This window comes from Palaemon carinicauda, chromosome 44 (genome assembly GCF_036898095.1).
Source record: "Palaemon carinicauda isolate YSFRI2023 chromosome 44, ASM3689809v2, whole genome shotgun sequence".
NCBI lineage: Eukaryota > Metazoa > Arthropoda > Malacostraca > Decapoda > Palaemonidae > Palaemon > Palaemon carinicauda.
The window spans coordinates 42,296,119-42,315,115 of NC_090768.1; the positions used below are offsets into that span (position 1 = coordinate 42,296,119).

The 18,997-nt window shown below is 36.5% G+C and overlaps 1 protein-coding gene across 1 annotated transcript in view; it reads right to left on the reverse strand.

Moving 5' to 3' along the window:
* Window positions 1-1,497: 1,497 nt before the first annotated feature.
* The window catches only part of LOC137634489 (uncharacterized), a 55,400-nt gene continuing 37,900 nt past the window's right edge, over window positions 1,498-18,997 (reverse strand). The window contains 3 exon segments of the mRNA XM_068366911.1: window positions 1,498-4,982; window positions 5,296-5,767; window positions 17,169-17,396. Of these exon segments, the coding sequence (XP_068223012.1) occupies window positions 2,836-4,982; window positions 5,296-5,767; window positions 17,169-17,396 (2,847 nt within the window). The 3' untranslated portion in view covers window positions 1,498-2,835.

The following is an 18,997-nucleotide window of genomic DNA, read 5'->3' on the forward strand; positions in this document are numbered from 1 at the left end:
CATATCTGAAAGTTCCGGAGCACTGGAGGGAGTAGTGGGAGGAAGGAAGGGTGTGTTTCTTCTCCCCAACACACAAACTTTGAAGTCAGCTAGAAGACACTGAAGCAGCAGAAGACAAAGGTTCCTCCCTAATAGCAGGTGAGGACATATTGATGATCATCACATCTTAACACCTCCCCTGCAGGTGGAACATCTCCAGAAGTTTCCCTGCTGACTGAATTCCAAGGATGGCCACGACTTCCAAGGTCAAAGTCCTTGCGTACGTCTACGTTGGTTGGCAGAACAGGAGGCAAATTTCAAAGGAAAGGCAGAAGAGTATTGCCTTTACTACTGGAAGACAATATTTCTGTTTTCCCTGAAGCAGGCCCCAAATGCAAGCTAGTGTCTCCTCCCTCTTTCTGAATGCCTCCAAAATCCAAAGAAGCCACAACAGGTAAAGTCACGGAAGAAGAGGAGTGAAGTTTCTTTGGCAACAGCTTGGGTATTGTCACATTCTAAGCTATAAAATCTCTCAGCCTCCTTCTTGTCAAACTCCACCCACTGCAGAGGCCATGACTGCAAATAGTCCTGCCCTACAAAAGACACAATGATGATGGGGATCCACAGCTAGATTAGCAATAAACTTGCTATATTCTTTACCAGGTTTACAACTGTATGTCTGCACATGGAGTCTTCAATGTCACTACACATAAAACTGGAATAAAAAGCAAAAAAATTATAACAGCTAGATGATGTTCAAAGTACAGTATGTCTGTACAGCTTACAATCAAGAGGCGAGACTTTTTGACTGTTGGGTGGGCGGGGCTTACCTTCCATCCACCAGTAATTATAATCCGTTTCAGCTTTGCTGAAAGAGTTGTGTTAAAGGACGATGGTTTGTATTCATGTAAGAACAAAAGCATAACACCATTAACATAAAAGTTCCATGACAGGTGGGTTGGGTTTGCTCGGCAGAGTTCATTTTCCTTCAAGTACAGGTCAGGCTATTTATAATTAATAAGAATGATTTGATTATTACCAAATGGTTAATTCTGTTCAGCATTAAACAATTCATTTAGCACCCAAGAACTCAGTAACTCATGAGACTGACTCCAGTTGAAAAATGTAAAGGTGCTGATATACAAAAAATAAAGGTTCCAATACGAGTGAGACAAAATTAAAGCAAAAAGAATTATGTAGAATTGGAAAAAAAAAATAGCTGTTAAAAGCTCTACAGACACAAGAAAAATGAGGAAGGTGATTAAAAAGGCATTTTAGCTCCAGGTGCCGCATGGAGCTGCTACTACTACTTCAATTTGTTGGACATATAAGAGCAAAGTGGAATAAATAATGGTTGGAATACACTAATGGTTGGAATACACAAGTGATGAGGAGTGATAGTATACATTATAAGAGAAACTTCCCTTAATATTTGATAAGCTTGATTCCACACCAGATCAAAAAATAAAATTATACAAATTCACATGATGCCTAAATTGGATATGGAAAACATGAAAATATACTGATCACTCAGATTTTATTTGAGAGGTCTCAACCTCTTGAGAAGGATAAATGATATCTACAAAAACAGGCATCTATGTTCATACTATGCAATATCAACAATAATGCTCCATCGGGACAATACAGAGCCAAATTAAATGGCAAGATTCTTTCTAGTATCACACACAGCAGTAACCTATTCTATTTTCCACTTTGTATGATTTTTTTTTTTTTCATCCGTTTAACACTTATTCCGTTTCTTTCTACCAGTAAGGAGCTACTATCAGGTAATAATAGTTATATCACATATCAATGTTTACATAAAAAACATCCCTTTCATACGTCCTTTTAACTTTCATGACATCAAACTAATTTGCATTTGATGGCACCACCTTAATTATGTAATGGATACTCTTCCAGTAAAATATTCTAATACATAAAAATTACATTTTTACACAACACACCCTTATCACTCCACAAATTCTTAAATAATACTGGAGTTCGTACTTAAAAAAAATCCCATGTACTTTACAGCTCATCAAATACTTGCAAATTGTGCAAAACCTCAATTGAATGACCCTGTATTATGAAAAATTGCTTCATGCAGTAATAAATCAAAAGATGTACAAAGTGCAACACCACTCGTGTATGAAATGCAAAGGGAAAAAATAATCCAAAATATTTGCATAAGTCTCAACTAATATTCTATTTCAAAAGATAAAAATTTGAAGAAAAAATGAGGAAAAGCTAAACAGAAACAAAGCAACATTACTCCTATCATAAATTATACAAACAAGACTAATGTCTTGAGATCAACCTTCGATATTCAGGCACTGAAAAAGTTCATCACTAAACAATAATGAATTAGTATTGCACCTGGATATAAATATGATCCTTACATACTGATGCTGCATAGCACCGCACAACTTTCCAAACACAATGCAAACTTTACAGCAATTTGGTCCTTTCATGTTTGAGAAAAAAAACACAAGTTCTTTTGTTATTGGTATCAGCTGAAAGTTCAAAGGTCCTTCATTATAACAAAGCGGAGTCCCATAAATCACCTAGGTCTTCAACAAGGTGCTGCTCTTGGTTATCAGGCTTTTAGAAAATATCTCAAACTGTGCTACTGCAGTTTTCATACTAACATAATTCAAGGTACAAAACAAATTATTTGGTACATTATTTGAAAACTAGTTTACCTAAAATGTCTCACTTGACACCCTACTAGCAATAAAATTGAGATTAGCATACAAACACTTTTACATACTTCATGACTATAATAAAATGACAAAATATATCTTTGATTCAGCTACAGAATAAAAACTGTGAAAAATGATATCATGAATTAACATTTCATAGATTAACATTGCAAGGCCTCTTCTTGATCAATATATCTTTAACATTGATATTAACTTTGGGTTTTTCTCCTGCATGAATAGGAACATTTAAACAGAATCGCTTGAAGGCCTCCACATCCCTTTCTGTTTCATCAAGTTCCCCTTCAACTATATCTTTTGGAGTAAAAACACTATCAATAGTTGTCATGTCTTCTAAATGTCCCCTCTTTTTCTTAATCTTTTTAGTTTTACCTGATTTTTTATCCTTTTCTCCTGCACAGTGGTCTGCAGTACAGTCACTTGGTACAATTAAATTGCAATTCATTTTAGCTAAAGTTCTTTGGTTAGCAGCAAGATACTGAACATAACGAGCTTCATGAGCAATATCCTGAGGAGCATAGGCAACGCTGTTGGAGCAGTTTCCAATGTTATTGGTATTTGTGTAATGAGAGTTGTTTAATGCCTGCTTTTCATGGGTGGCAACAGGGATCTTACCTTGGAGATTTGTGTGTTTTTTCTGTTGTACAGCAGTCTGGTTTTCGGAGAGAGACTGCCTTTGCTGAGCCTGTTTAGGCTGAACCTGTTGCTTTGGTTGTTGACTTTGTTTAACATGCTGTTGTTTTTGTTTCTGCACCTGATGACACTGTTTTAAAGGCAGTGCTTGCTGTGACTGTTGTTGTGGTGGTTGCTGTGGCTGTGGTTGAAGCTGCCCTTTCTGATTCTGCTTTTGTTTCTGCTGCGAAGGCATCTTCTGTTTCAAAGGTTGCTTCTGCTGTACAGGCTGCTTTAAATTGGATTGTTGAGTTGGCTGCTGTTTAAGTTTCCCTTGATGAGATGAAGAAGTTGAGTTCTTTCTCATTTGACTAGTAACTTGAGGCTGACTAACTTCTTTACTTTGCTTAGTGTTGTTTTTGCTATTCAAACTTGAAAGCACCTCTTGAGGTTGCTTTTGCTTTAGATTTTCAGAAACTTTTTGCGGCTGCTGTTGCTTGTTCGCTTTTGTTGAAATTTGCTGCGTTACCTGCTTGGAGTTATTAACAGCCTGTGTCGAGGAAGGCTTGATGTTTTCCTTCACTTTGCTATTTTTCTTTGCTTGCGTTTTTGCCTGCCCTTGAACCAATTTCCCACCACTATTCTTTGCGGATTTCCCATTAACAATATTGTACATTTGGTCCATCAAGTCATCTTCTTCCCTTTGCGATTGCTCTGCTCTCTCTTTTTCTTCTTGCAGAGCTTTCTTCATTTTCTTGAACTTTTTCTTTTGTGTCATATTGAGAGTAGATGGATCTATAATCCCCTTAACAGCCATTACTACCTTTTCATCCGAGGTAATTTCCCGCTTGAGCGAACTGCAGGAAGTTGGTGTAGCTCCTAGGAGATCATTATTTGTATCAACTACTATGACGTTATCCTTGTCTGGGTACTTTTTCTCCCCAGTACTATTCCAACTTAGAACAGGATTCTGTCCCGAACATGATTTAGGTACTGAACCTTGTGCTGCTGATAGAACAGGATAACCCTGCAAAACTGGACTTGGATATACATTCGGATTGGGTAAAAATGGCTGAGAAAAGGCACCTCCCATGTTGTTCGAAATAGTTACCATACCAGGCTGCCCAGCCACTTTATTAATAGTAACACCTGGAGGTAGATTGAAAGACTGAGCCATATCATCACCATCATATACTACAGCAGAAACCCTGTCATTACCCTTGCTAGCTGATTTATTGTTTTTACTGTTATTATTGTTATTACTATTTACAGAACTGTTTGCCCCTTTTCCATTCTTTTTCTTTCCTTTTTTAACATTATTTTTATTGTTTTGTTGTTTTATCAACTCCTCCTCCTGGCGTTGCAGAGCCAGTTGCTTTTGATGAATTTGTTCTTGCTGTTGTCGCAACAACTCCTGTTGTTTTTGCAGTTCAAGCTGCTGCATGCGACCTTTCTGTTGTTCTTCAATCTGTTCTTGTATTTTCTTTTGTCTCTGCCTCTCTTTTTTCTGTTTTTTCTTGTATTTTTTAACCTCATCTGGGCTTAACCCTTCAGGTATTGGAGGCTCATCTGGTAAAGTATTTGACTCTATTCGTTGTTTACGACCACTTCCTCCTCCCCCACCACCTTTTTTCCCAATCTGACCTGACTGCGACCCATTCCCTGAAACAGCTGTAAAAAAAATAAACACATTAAACCACTGGTTATATAAACTATATCTAAGTCTTAGCTATGTTTCCTTAGCATTAAGGGGTAGGTGTTCCTAACTAAATAAGAATGGAAAAAAAATCACATATATAAGCACTTTGTACTTATAAATTATGTGATACAAGTTAATGTGACTTTTAGCATGCTTAATTTTTGCTCAAACAGCTTTATGCAAGTTTTAGCAAGATCCACACTCATACCACTAAAGGAATATATATAAATTACTGAATAACACATAATGCTTATGGGTAATATAACTTATGAGAATGACACTTACCTTGTCCATTTACCAATTTAAACAGCACCTTATCTTTTTCTGGTTTTTCTCCTTTAAGCGTTATAGTAACTGTAGGCTCTGCGTTGTTAGGATCCATTACTCTTCGTATCGTAACCATTTGTGAGCCCTTTTCCTTCTCTTTTCCTAATGTTTCCATTCCCTTGAGAATGTTACTCAGTCCTGTATAACCAGCAGAAGTTGGAGGGGAATCTGAAACTTCATGACCACTGGAGGCCATTAGATTGCTGGATTTGCCTGGTATCACAGGTGGTGTAGCAACAGCTGCACTTCTTCCTCTTTGATTACTCTGTTGGCTTTGGTGATTAGAAGGTCTAGAAGGCTGAAGTATAGTTCTTGATGTTGGAGGGGTTGGTTCTTTAGCATTCTGTGCAAGAGATGGAACCAGTTTAGCTTGAGTTTTATACGCTTCTCCTGAAGGAGGGGACGACTCTCTCGGTTTAGCAAGCCCCATCTGCAAAAAATAAATGCCAAAATGCAATTGTCAGACAGATGCTTATTTTTGAGTAAGTTTCATATGCAGAAGGTTTATGTATGTTATTGGTGTCTTTATTTGTGGGTTTTGTTAGTTAATAAGAAATGGGGAGACAAATGCAGTTAGTAGTAATTGTAAAGATATAGAAAGAGTTGTGGAGAGACAGGAGAGTGAACGAGAGTTAGGTAGGATGTTTTCAACTAATTTCGCTGACTCCAGGGTTCTTTCCCGTAAACAACCCCCCAAACGACAGGATCCGTTCTTGAATGTCGAACGGAACATAGACGAGTGAGACGTGAAAGCCGGGAAAAAGTCACGTGATTAAGGATAGCTTGACACGCCCAGGACGACCATATATAAGCAACGAGAAGACGGCATCTCGCTCTCTTCCTAGTAGTCACTCTGTATAATAGGTCTAACGACCTACTTAACCTGCCGGGTCTCCTTGACGAACAACACGTGGCGGCTGCCTATACCAAATTGAGGGACGGCGATTACGTAGAATACTAAAGCAGCCGAGAAATTACAGGGGAACCATTACCCCTGAGAACGAAGGACGACGAACAAAGTTACTACGCCCGCACCTGATTGTCTGTGAGGTGTTTGGCGAGACGTCCCAGAGAGACCGAGAGGCGTGACGTCCCCGAGTGACCAAGGCGTGTCTAGAACTTCGCGCCAGCCTTCCCAACACCTGACGAAGGCTTATACTTCAGCGACGACCGTAGGCCTATAGGTGACGTTTAGGCCTAACTAAACCAGGATTCACCAAATTCTCCAGCCAGTGTCAAGACGTCTGAGTTCATCACTAAGTGTTAATGTAGAAACCACGCTTTTGTTTTTGACTGCTTGTAAGTGCCTGTTCAAACCCCTTTTTATGTCTAGTAAAGAAAGAAACCAGCATTCGTATCCCTCACCCACGTAACTTTGCTTATGTAAACTCCTGAGAGAAATTCAATTAATATTAAACTAAAGGAAGAGGTAAGATACTAGACTAATAAGAAGTTATTGCAAGAAAAATCAAGGACTTCATCACAAATGGTGGCATCGTTAAGGGATACTGTGCCGTGTTGTATTAAGTTTGAACTAATACTGGCTTTATTTCAGGAAAGTGCTGAAACCCCCTTTTAAGTGTCGAAGAAATACAAAACAATCTCAAGAAAAACAGAGGGAAACCAAAGGAGTCGTGAACCAATGGATATGTGAGTAGTTTGCATGTTTTCGTTCACTCTCTTGTTTTGTATAAATACTGTCTCTCTATAGAATAGGAAGTTAGGGCATTTCTCTCTCGTAAGAAAATTTTGGTGTTTTAATTTTTCCTTTTTTTTTTTTTTGTGTGATATGAGTCTTGACAATATTTTCCAAAGACTTACACAATATCAATACGACTTGAGATTAACTGCAGACAGACGGTCGCGAAGTGCTAGTGTAGGAAGACGTCAAAATCTGACTAGAAACCGAAGTCCGAGTCCGGTAAGAGCAAATATTGCCGATATGAATTCCGCTGGGCTGATCACACAAACCACACGGTTTTGTGGAAATGTAAGTAGGGATAATCCCGACAAACAAAGGTTAGAGAAATACAGTGTAGATAAGTGGATAGCGGACACAGAGAATAGGATCGCTAGTTTTAAAATAACTGACGATGTTGCAAAAATTAAACAGGCAATGATGTTAGTCAACGTAGACGATGCTCACCCTACATTAAACGGTAAGGCCTTTGAAAAAATTACCACTTTCAACGAGTTCAAGGAGGAATGCAGACTATTGTGGCGATCGGCCAAGGAGACCGATCGGTTGTTGAACTTGTATAGGTTTAACTCGGCTAAATTTGAAGGTGATTCCATGCCTAGTTTGTATACCCAGGTTCTGAATCATTTAGGAGTAGTTAAGGAAGACATTTTGTCATTACCCACAATCACGGTAGGAGACAGAATGCAGTTTAGTGAGGATAATAACCAACTGGTGGATTTAGATGAAATTTTGACTTATATGGCCTACGGTACATTGTATGCAGCCTTTGGTGAAAGGGAAAGGAAGGCTTTCAAGGACCTAAAGTTAGATCCTGCCCAGAAGCTCACAAAAACGTTGAGCCAAATCCAGGAAATCATCCAGAAAAACGAGACCCAAATTGAAGAGGTCACTTTTTCGGCAAATACCAAGCAAAGAAGGTATCAGAATTACAGGGAAGATAAAAATAACGAGACCGGTAGGAATAAATATTACCATAAAAATTATCAAAATAACCAGCCCCCTTACAAGTCAAATGAACCAAACAGAGGAAATTATAATGAAACATATAAATCTAGAGGGAATTATCATCATAAGGGAGCTAGACCAAAGAATAGGTATTGCCAGTATTGTCAAAGAGGAGGTCACACAGACCAAGAATGTTGGTACCAAGGTAAGAAACATAATAAACCCTCCGAAAATACTCCTCAGGTACAGGCAAGGGATAACTCAAACCCTACTAATTACTCCGAAGAAAAACAAGGTAACAGAAAGTGACTAGAAGAGCAGGATAGGAGTCCAGGAAATAGGGAAACCAAAGAATGGAAGGATGTTGCAGGTAGCGGAGGTACATCCACGTTGCCAGCAACATATTTATCCTTCCGACAGCAATCATTACCCAAGACAAATATCAAGATAGAAGGTAAAGAATGTCTTAGTTTGTTAGATTCAGGAAGTACTGTAAATCTCATAGGGCTCCATACCTTAACTGATTATTTGAATATACCTATTTCTGCAATTAGGAGTGAGGATACATTGATTCAGGGGATAACTGGCAATCAGCTTAACAATGTAGGAGCCATAGATTTAAACATTGAATTGCTAGAGAAGAAGTGTCAAGTGCCATTTTTGGTTTTGCAAGAAGTAGCATTTCCCGCTCGAGCTTTGATTTCTTTTGCAACAATGCAAGATTTTGGCATAGTTTTTGATTGTCAAGACAGAAGATTAGTTCTAAAGGGAAATAATCAGGAAGTCTGTTTCCAACTTGTTGATGACAAGTCCACTACAAATTTGGCCAATTTGCAGGGGACCGCTTCGATAGTTGAAACACACTCCGGTTCAGAAAGAGAAAGGGAAATCAAAGTAAAATTAGAAGAAAGGGAGAAAGAAGAGAATTTAGCAATTGCACCCAGAAAGGGGGAAATTACTTCTTGTAAAGGCAGCACACATACTAAGGAGGAAAATGTCGACAGAGAATCTGAGAGAATAGATAAAAGGGAATTCCAAGAAGTTTTGCTGCTAGGCACATTGAATTCACAAGAATTAAGACACTTAAGAGAAACAGAATCTCAAAAAGGAGGAGATGAAGATTCATGTTTTTGTACTCAAGTACAAACTGGGGAAATAAGTCTGATCAGCACAGCAGATGCAAACAAAATAAGATTTAGGCTAGCTAGAGATGTAGTACTACTGCCCAATACTCTTACTAGAGTATATTTGATAACCCGCCTACACACAAATAATGATGTAATCTTGACCCCAGAAGGATTACCAGAATATGTCAGAATGGATAACTCATTAGTTCAGATGGAGGGATTAGCCTGTACTACTTATGTCATGAATTATTCTGATAAAAGACTCCATTTGTTAGCGGGTACAGAATTTTGTACAGGAATAGAAGTTACACACAAAATGATTCCGTTAGAGGAGGAAGCATTCTTTACCATAGGAAATATTGATGCAGGAATAGATAGGGAGATAGATAACACCGATTTTCCTGAGTACCGTAAAAGGTTAATAGAAACCTTAAATAAATATAGGCAGGGCATAGCAATTACAGGTGATAGGTTAGGTAGGACTGAGGTGTTAAGACATAAGATAATCCTAGATGATGGAGCCAAACCCTTTTTCATACCTAATTATAAATTACCTATCAGCCAACGTCCAATAATAGATAAAATGATAGAAGAAATGAAAGAAGAAGGAGTGGTCATACCCTCTAAATCACCTTATAATTCTCCCATGTTGTTGATTCCAAAGAAAGATGGAAGTTACAGATTAGTGATTGATTATCGCAAGTTGAATGCGAACACAGTTCCTGATAGGATGCCCATGCCTGTAATAAACGATATATTGGCTCAGTTAGGAGGAGCAAAGATCTTCTCATCCTTAGATCTACTAAGTGGATATTGGCAAGTACCTTTAGACGAAGAATCAAAGCCATTAACTGCCTTCAGCACACATAAAGAACACTTAGAATTTCAGGTAATGCCATTTGGGTTAACATCAGCTCCATTGACTTTTGTAAGGTTAATGTTACAGATCTTAGGAGACATAGAGAATGTGTCAGTCTATTTAGATGATGTCATTATATTTAGCAAAGATATAGAGAGCCATTTCGGAACCATAGAAATCGTTTTAGAACGACTAAGACTGGCAGGATTAAAGATAAAGGTTAAGAAATGTCAATTCTTGAGGAAATCATTAGAATATTTAGGACATGTGATCAGTGCTGATGGATTGCGCATGCAAGAAGGAAAAATAAAGGCGATTGTGGAATATCCTGCTCCACAAAATTTGAAAGGTGTAAGAAGATTTTTAGGGATGATAGGATACTATAGACCATTTGTCAAAAATTTTGCTACTATAGCTAAACCATTGACAGAATTAACTAAGAAGGATGTAGAGTTTGAATGGAAAGCAGAGCAAGAGGAGGCTTTTCAAAAGTTGAAGGAGAAATTAATCCAAGATCCTATCTTAGTGTATCCAGACTTTAGCAAGCAATTTTACTTAGCATGTGATGCTTCAAATACAGGAATAGGAGCAGTTTTGTTACAGAAGGCAAAAACCCGAATGAGGGTAGTATATTATGCAAGTAGAGTCCTGAATGCGGCCGAACGAAATTACAATACCACAGAAAAGGAATGTTTAGCCATTTATTGGGCACTGAGAAAGTTTCGGCACATTTTGTTAGGACACAAAGTAAATGTACTTACTGACCATAAACCCATCTGTGACCTATTTAAGAAAAGAGCTTTCACTAATAACTTAAAGTTTAATCGATGGTTTATTAGTGTGCTTGAGTTTGCTCCAGAATTTAGATACATTCCAGGTAAGTTTAATACTTTAGCAGATGGATTATCTAGAGCACAAGAGGATACTGAAAGAATTATCACAACTAACACTTTTTGTTTCAGCTGTCAGGTCGTAGACTTAGATTTGGAGAGAGTTAAAATAGAACAAGAGAAACAAGAAAGTATCAGGAAAATAATAGGAGATTTGCTACAAGATGAAACCTCTAGGTCAGATTTTGAATTAATAAATGGGATATTATATAAGAAGGCTAAGGATAGGAGTGCTTGCTCTAGACTATATGTGCCTGACACCCTGACTAAGGAAGTATTAGCTCTAACCCATACCCCCAAGTTGGCAGGACATCCAGGAATCAAAAAGACTCTGAGAACAATAAATAGAAATTATTTTTGGCCTAAGTGCAGCGAAGAAGCAAAGCAATTTGTAAATGAATGTCAAACTTGTAATAGGCATAAAGGTCATGTAAATGTCAGAGCTCCTTTAGAAAAATATCCTAGTAATTTAAACCCTTTTGAGGTAGTTCAGATGGATCATATAGGACCCTTTCCAAAAACTTTGAGAGGAAATAAATATATACTGGTATTCATTGATTATTTGACTCGGTATTTAGAAATTGTCCCAGTCAGAGATAGAACTGCAGTTTCTGTTGCAGAAGCTTTAAAGACCAGAATACTCACAAGACATTCGTGTCCGGAGGTACTTTTGTCGGACAATGCACCCGAATTCACCAGTGAGGTAATGAAAAAGCTTTGTGAATTTTTTGAGATAAAGAAATGCGAGATAACCCCTTATAAGCAGAGTTCAAATGGGACAGTGGAAAGGGCCAATAAGAAGATACTGGATGTACTGCGAACTATCATTAGTCCAACTACAGAAGATTGGGACCTAGCGCTAGAGGACGTTCAGTTTACTTTGAATAACACAGTAAATGAGACAGTAGGAGAAACCCCACACTTTTTGCTTTATGGTTATCAGAAAAGACTGCCAAACTCATTGTTAGATGACGCAAAACCTCCTAGGCACACATATGATTACCAGGACTATATAGCTTGGAAACTGCAAAGAACCTTTCAAATAATAAGACAAACCAGACAATCTTTAGAGAAGGGCCAACAGGTAAATAAGAAATACTATGACACAACTAGTTCCATGACTGACCTGAAGATAGGCTCACAAGTATATATAAAGGTACATGTAAAGGAAGGACCAAATGAAAAGGTATCTCCCAAATTTGAAGGTCCTTATAGTGTGTTAGAAAGGGAAAGGAATAATAAATTTAAGCTGATACATGAACAGAATTTAGATGTAAGGTATGCCCATTGGAATCATATAAAGGTTGTAAAAACTAATCCATGGTCCTCTCAACTTCTACAGGAAGTGGTGGAAAAACTTCCTTCTGATCCTACCCCTGGTGGTCGGTATCACTTGCGAAATAGACATTAAAAGTGGGGCCTTGATACAAAATCATGGAAAAGGTGAACTGTTAACAGATTTTGCTGTAGTAAAAATTAATGTCAATTCAATATTAGAAAGGGAAGAACATTTGAACCAGTTAGATGAAGAACTACGGAAGTGCATACTAACCCATAGTGATTCTGCCTTTGTAGAAGTATTAAGAAATTTACAGGGTAAAGTTGAAGACATTGTCAGGCCTCAAAGAAACAAGAGATCTTTATTACCTTTTGTAGGTAGTGCATTTAGTGCTTTGTTTGGAGTGGCTACAGAAAACGATGTTAAAGGTTTGACTGATCGTGTAGAACTAATCGAGAAATGGGCTAATCAGAAGGGTAATCTTATAAGTTCTCTAATAGAAAATAATAATAAGAATGTAGAGAACATAAAAAAGATGGTGGAATTTATTAATCAAGTTAACGTGAATGTTTCTAATAAAATAGATGACGTAGAACAAGTGTTTAAGTTGATTCATGAAGTAGAAATCGAGATTGGTGATCACAAGGAATCTGTGAACGGACTAATAAATGCACAAAAGGGAATACTCAGCCCTGCTATCATTTCTCCAAAAACTTTGAAAGAAATTATCGATTGGTGTATGGTAAATAGCCATTCCAAGCCTTTGCTAGAAGATATATTTTGGTATTACACAATGTCAACTGTGAAAGTAACAAAAGGGTATTTGTTGGTATTGATCCCCTTCAAGGGTATGAATTTGTTTGACCTGTATACAATACATCCTTTCCCAGTTAAGATAGGAAATGCAACAATAATTTGGAACCATCCGAAGGTTCGTCTAGCATTGGATAAGAACAAGTTGTTGATGATTATTTTAGAAGAAGGTGATTTAGAACAGTGTGTGTTGATAAGTGAAAGTCAATCCATGTGCAATTTTGTGCAAATTAAACAACCTATGAGCAATTTTCCGTGTATCCAAGGTATTTTCTTTGAGAATTATGAGTTGATGAGAGAGTGTAAATTTGAAACTTTTGCTTTGCCATACAGGGCATTACATTTAGGTAATGAAATTTTTGTTTATGTACAAAGTACTAAAAATGCAGAAGTTACTTGTGATGGGAAGACTCAAACATTTCAGTTAGGAAACTTGAAGTCATTTGCAGATTCTTGCTCAGTAGTGATAAATGATTATCTCTATTATGTACCAAGTGTGTTTTTGCATTATGAATTAAATCAATCTTCCATTGCAAAGAGTTACGAGAACAAGATTAATCATTTTCAGCTAGACAAATTAACAGTGGTAGAAAATGTGGCAATGCCACTTGATAATGATTATGTTCTGTTTTACAAGCAAGATGTTGCACCATTTCTGACTATGTGTAATGTGTTTTTGATTGTACTTATTACTGTGGTAACGTATAATGTGGTGAAGTATTTGGTTTTCAGAAAATTGGAAAGGATTGATGAGTTGCTACTAGTTATTACTGGGAAACCTAAAGAATAGGTTTGTTGTTTTGTTGTATGTGAGGATTCTATAAGAATCCTAGTAGCTGGCCGAGTGGTGTCAGACAGATGCTTATTTTTGAGTAAGTTTCATATGCAGAAGGTTTATGTATGTTATTGGTGTCTTTATTTGTGGGTTTTGTTAGTTAATAAGAAATGGGGAGACAAATGCAGTTAGTAGTAATTGTAAAGATATAGAAAGAGTTGTGGAGAGACAGGAGAGTGAACGAGAGTTAGGTAGGATGTTTTCAACTAATTTCGCTGACTCCAGGGTTCTTTCCCGTAAACAACCCCCCAAACGACAGGATCCGTTCTTGAATGTCGAACGGAACATAGACGAGTGAGACGTGAAAGCCAGGAAAAAGTCACGTGATTAAGGATAGCTTGACACGCCCAGGACGACCATATATAAGCAACGAGAAGACGGCATCTCGCTCTCTTCCTAGTAGTCACTCTGTATAATACTGTAGGTCTAACGACCTACTTAACCTGCCGGGTCTCCTTGACGAACAACACGTGGCGGCTGCCTATACCAAATTGAGGGACGGCGATTACGTAGAATACTAAAGCAGCCGAGAAATTACAGGGGAACCATTACCCCTGAGAACGAAGGACGACGAACAAAGTTACTACGCCCGCACCTGATTGTCTGTGAGGTGTTTGGCGAGACGTCCCAGAGAGACCGAGAGGCGTGACGTCCCCGAGTGACCAAGGCGTGTCTAGAACTTCGCGCCAGCCTTCCCAACACCTGACGAAGGCTTATACTTCAGCGACGACCGTAGGCCTATAGGTGACGTTTAGGCCTAACTAAACCAGGATTCACCAAATTCTCCAGCCAGTGTCAAGACGTCTGAGTTCATCACTAAGTGTTAATGTAGAAACCACGCTTTTGTTTTTGACTGCTTGTAAGTGCCTGTTCAAACCCCTTTTTATGTCTAGTAAAGAAAGAAACCAGCATTCGTATCCCTCACCCACGTAACTTTGCTTATGTAAACTCCTGAGAGAAATTCAATTAATATTAAACTAAAGGAAGAGGTAAGATACTAGACTAATAAGAAGTTATTGCAAGAAAAATCAAGGACTTCATCACACAATCAAATACATCAACATTCAGTATGAATATTCACAACACATTCTGCTATCAGCAACTGGGTTATATCAATGAACATGAATTTAATATGATGAAACCTTTCTAAAAATGCATGTATCCTGTGTGTTCTCCCATTATGAAAAAAAGATATTTACTACAATGCAAAATTTTAACTAGGAAAATTAATGGTGCATAATATATGATTCACTATTTCATATCCTTCATAGTATGGAATTATTTAACAACCAACAATAATAATACTGTTTCAAAGTGTTAATGAACCTTATTTGACGAATTCACAGATTTGTATAAAATAAGAGAAATAAAAAATAAATCTAAACTACATTAAAAAACCTTGGTGAATAAAATGTAAGTCATAAAAACTTTGAAGCTTGAATATCAATAAATACTTTTGCTTCAAGACTACATTATTTCACCTTCCATGTCTGTACAACTATATTTTAGACCAAACACAAACACATTGCAATTTTTTTCCAAGCATGCAAGAAAAATCTGTAAATTATTTTTGTTACCTTTGATCTATAAATAAAACCAACACTTAAATACAAGTACACTTGATACTACCACTAGTGTTATGGGCTCCTTTGACTGCCCACACAGTTTTTCATTGGATCCTTCTCTCTGGTTACGGCTCATTTTCCTTTTGCCTACATATACCCCGAATAGTCTGGCCAATTCTTTACATATTCTCCTCTGTCTTCATACACCTGACAACACTAAGATTACCAAACAATTCTTCTTCGCTCAAAGGGTTAACTACTTCACTATAATTGTTCAGTGGCTACTTTCTTCTTGATAAGGGTAGGAGAGCACCTCTTCTAGGAGGACACTCCAAAATCAAACCACTGTTCTCTAGTCTTGAGTAGTGCCATAGCCTCTTTACCATGGTCTTCCACTGTCTTGGATAGAGTTTTCTTGCTTGAGGGTACACTCCGGCACACTATTCTATCTTATTTCTCTAACCTATTTTTTTTTTTTAAAGATTTTACAGTTTCTATATATGAAAGACTTTATTTTAATGTTGCTACTGTTCTTAAACAATTTATTTTAATATTGATTCATTCTCCTGTAGTTTAACTTCCTTTCCTCACTGGGCTATTTTTCCTGTCTTAAATAATAATAATAATAGTAATAATAATAATAATAATAATGGATTTGCTACTGGAGCTCTATACGAGATTTGTCATCCTCGGATATCCTATACCTGTATCTGTAATAAGCTACATTTCCATGTTAATTTGTTTTACACCTAATTACTGAATAATTTTTTCCAAAGTTTGCTTTACTCCCCTTTGGAAAAAATTGAATCACTTACTCTGCTTATTTCTAGTACAGACTTTAACAGTACCTCTCTTAAACAACTGCATCATGCAGAAGACAATTTTAGCTATAACTAAGACTTGACAAGCCATTAATACAAAGCAGGAAGGAAAAGTGAAAAAAAAAAAATAATAATAAAGCTATGTAGCTACATCAATTATATACAGTGGTAATACTTATTTCTGAGTGTTCAATGATATTACTACAAATCCAGTCAACTTTCCCAAACATTCTATGACGCTGAAGTTTCCATACTTAAGATTTTCTCAATCCAAGAAAATTAAAATTTTTTTCTATCCTTTTCGGGTTTTTTTCTGCACCCTTGTCTTTTCTGAAATTTTTAAGCATTCTATACCATACATACACTCCTGAGTGCCAGAGTTCAAGACCAAATTTGACAACCCCATAATAATTACACTTCTTCCCCCTCAAAAAAAACCCTTACCTTATAATAATCATTCCATCTATAAACAAAACAATTGATTTCGCCCATAGTAATTCTAGTTTTTATTTTACAGTAGTCCCTCATACCTATTTGCTACATTTCATACGAATTTGAACAAACCAATTTTGTCCATGAATCAATTACAATTACCAACCTGAAATTTAAGGAAGGTTCTCTTTGAAATCCTTGTCTTCTTTATATTGCTATAAATAATTTCGATTCTAAATCTTTCATTAACTATCCCCAATTTTGTCTAACCAAATCTATATTGAACTCTTATCTTCGCACATAGGAAACATTATAAGAACTGGTGACTAGCTTGTCAAACTGAAATAACCGACACTAGTGTCACTCAGTAATCACAGTACTTAACTTTAGATTATTATCTTTCCACAGAGAAAATTAGGGCTCGGGCAAAATAAAGGAGTTTGCATTTGTCCAAGTTACTTTTATAAAAAATATCTGGTTATCAAAAATACCTGGTTATCAATGAAAATACTTTGAATAAGAAACTCGTCAATTAGAAAATTCTTAAAAGAAATTTGTCTAACCTGTGGCGAAGCTGGTGTGCGAGGTGTCTGCTGCCCAGGTCGAACCACAGTGATTGTCACGTCTGGGGCTCTCCTCCTCAACTCTGCTAAGGGTCCATCTTCAACATCATCACCATCACAATTTTTATCTTCAAATTCATCATCATCTTCATACTCCTCCTCCTCTTCCTCTTCTTCTTCCTCCTCCTCCTCTTCCTCTTCTTCCTCCTCTTCCCTTCTAATCGCCATCTACCACAAAAGAAACAAATGCATCAGAAAAATTCTAGCATACCTACTCCTGTTACCATTTAAATGTACAAAAATCTGTGATGCAAAAGAGCTTATTAAATAAGCACAGTAGCTTACAACATTCTTAAAAACCATGGTTCGCTTCAACAACCAAACTGAAATTTAATTTTTTCATATTCTTCTTGACTTAGATTCTAACAGAATCTACAGTAGGTTTCCCTTTATACTCTATACATAACTGGATAATTAATTGCACTTGGAACCAAATACCAATGATGCAATATAGGTTTAGGAAATGAATGACTTGGAAATTTACAGATTATTGGCTTTCCAATATTTTTCTTTTATGAAAAAACTAGAGTATATAGATTTGATTTATAGAATTTGGGCTATGTGGGCAGTCCTAGAGACTATGGAGATATTACTCTACTTAATTTACCTCTTTTCAAGAGGAAAACTATTCTTATTCTTATCTATTTGAATTCTATCATACTGGCAATGTTCCAAACCTCGACTCTGCTTTGTTTAGAACGTGACAGGGATATAAATTTTCAAGTGCAGGTTTTATATGGAATACTTTATTCAATCTAAAATCACTGTCCCTTTTACTCTACAGTATATAAATCTCATGTTTTCATGCACAAGGCATAAAAATTAAAGTAATCCTATTAAGCTCTTATATTTGAGTAATACTACATCACCATGAAGTTAACCTAAGGCCAGACCAAAGTCAACCTTCTTAAATTCATATAATGCTGGCCAGAATAGAATCTTTTTTAAATCAATATATTAAATCTCATGGAATAAATTACGGGTCCTTAAAAATCTTACTAAAATAAAATTACAATATTAAAGATGAGCTAATTTTGTTCTTATTTGTTTTTATTAAAACCTTATGAAATTAATTAAAAGCACCTTAAAAATTAAACATTTGAATATAACTAAGTTGTTTCCAAAAGTTAAAATTTAGTGTAGGTTTAAAACTCAAAAATAAAGTGTACACACTCTACGTTTAACTATAAATGTTGATCGAAATTCTCTACATTCTGAGATCGGGTCCTACTTTGTATCATATGTCAATGCCAATAGGAAAAAATAATGTTGGAGATAATTGTCTTTTAATCAAAGTACTGTTTGGTTTTCATTACCAACAGAATAATTTATATACAACACTGAACAGTATCTTTAAATGGGAAGGTTTCCTGTTATTTGAGACATCTTAACTGGTTAACAACTTCAAAAATTAAGTAAGTGTATTATCTACAGTATATATAATCCTATCCATTCTACCTTATACTCTTGAATAACTTTGATAATGTGAATCCAAAGTACAATGAGTTTCCAGTTTGTTTGTGAATGTCTTCCGAGGTCATAGCCATCATTGCCCAAGGCTACAGACTATGCTGGATTTTGATTGAAAAAATAAAAATGTCAATAGTTGACTTCCACCCTCTAAAAGGGCCTTATTAGGGCGAAACTTTACCACTAAATCATATTTATACCTTCCCTAGAACTCTCAATATCTTGATATCAGATTCAACTATAATAATCAACTTTTTTAATAAACATTTACCATTTCTCAATAGTCTGACCCTCATATT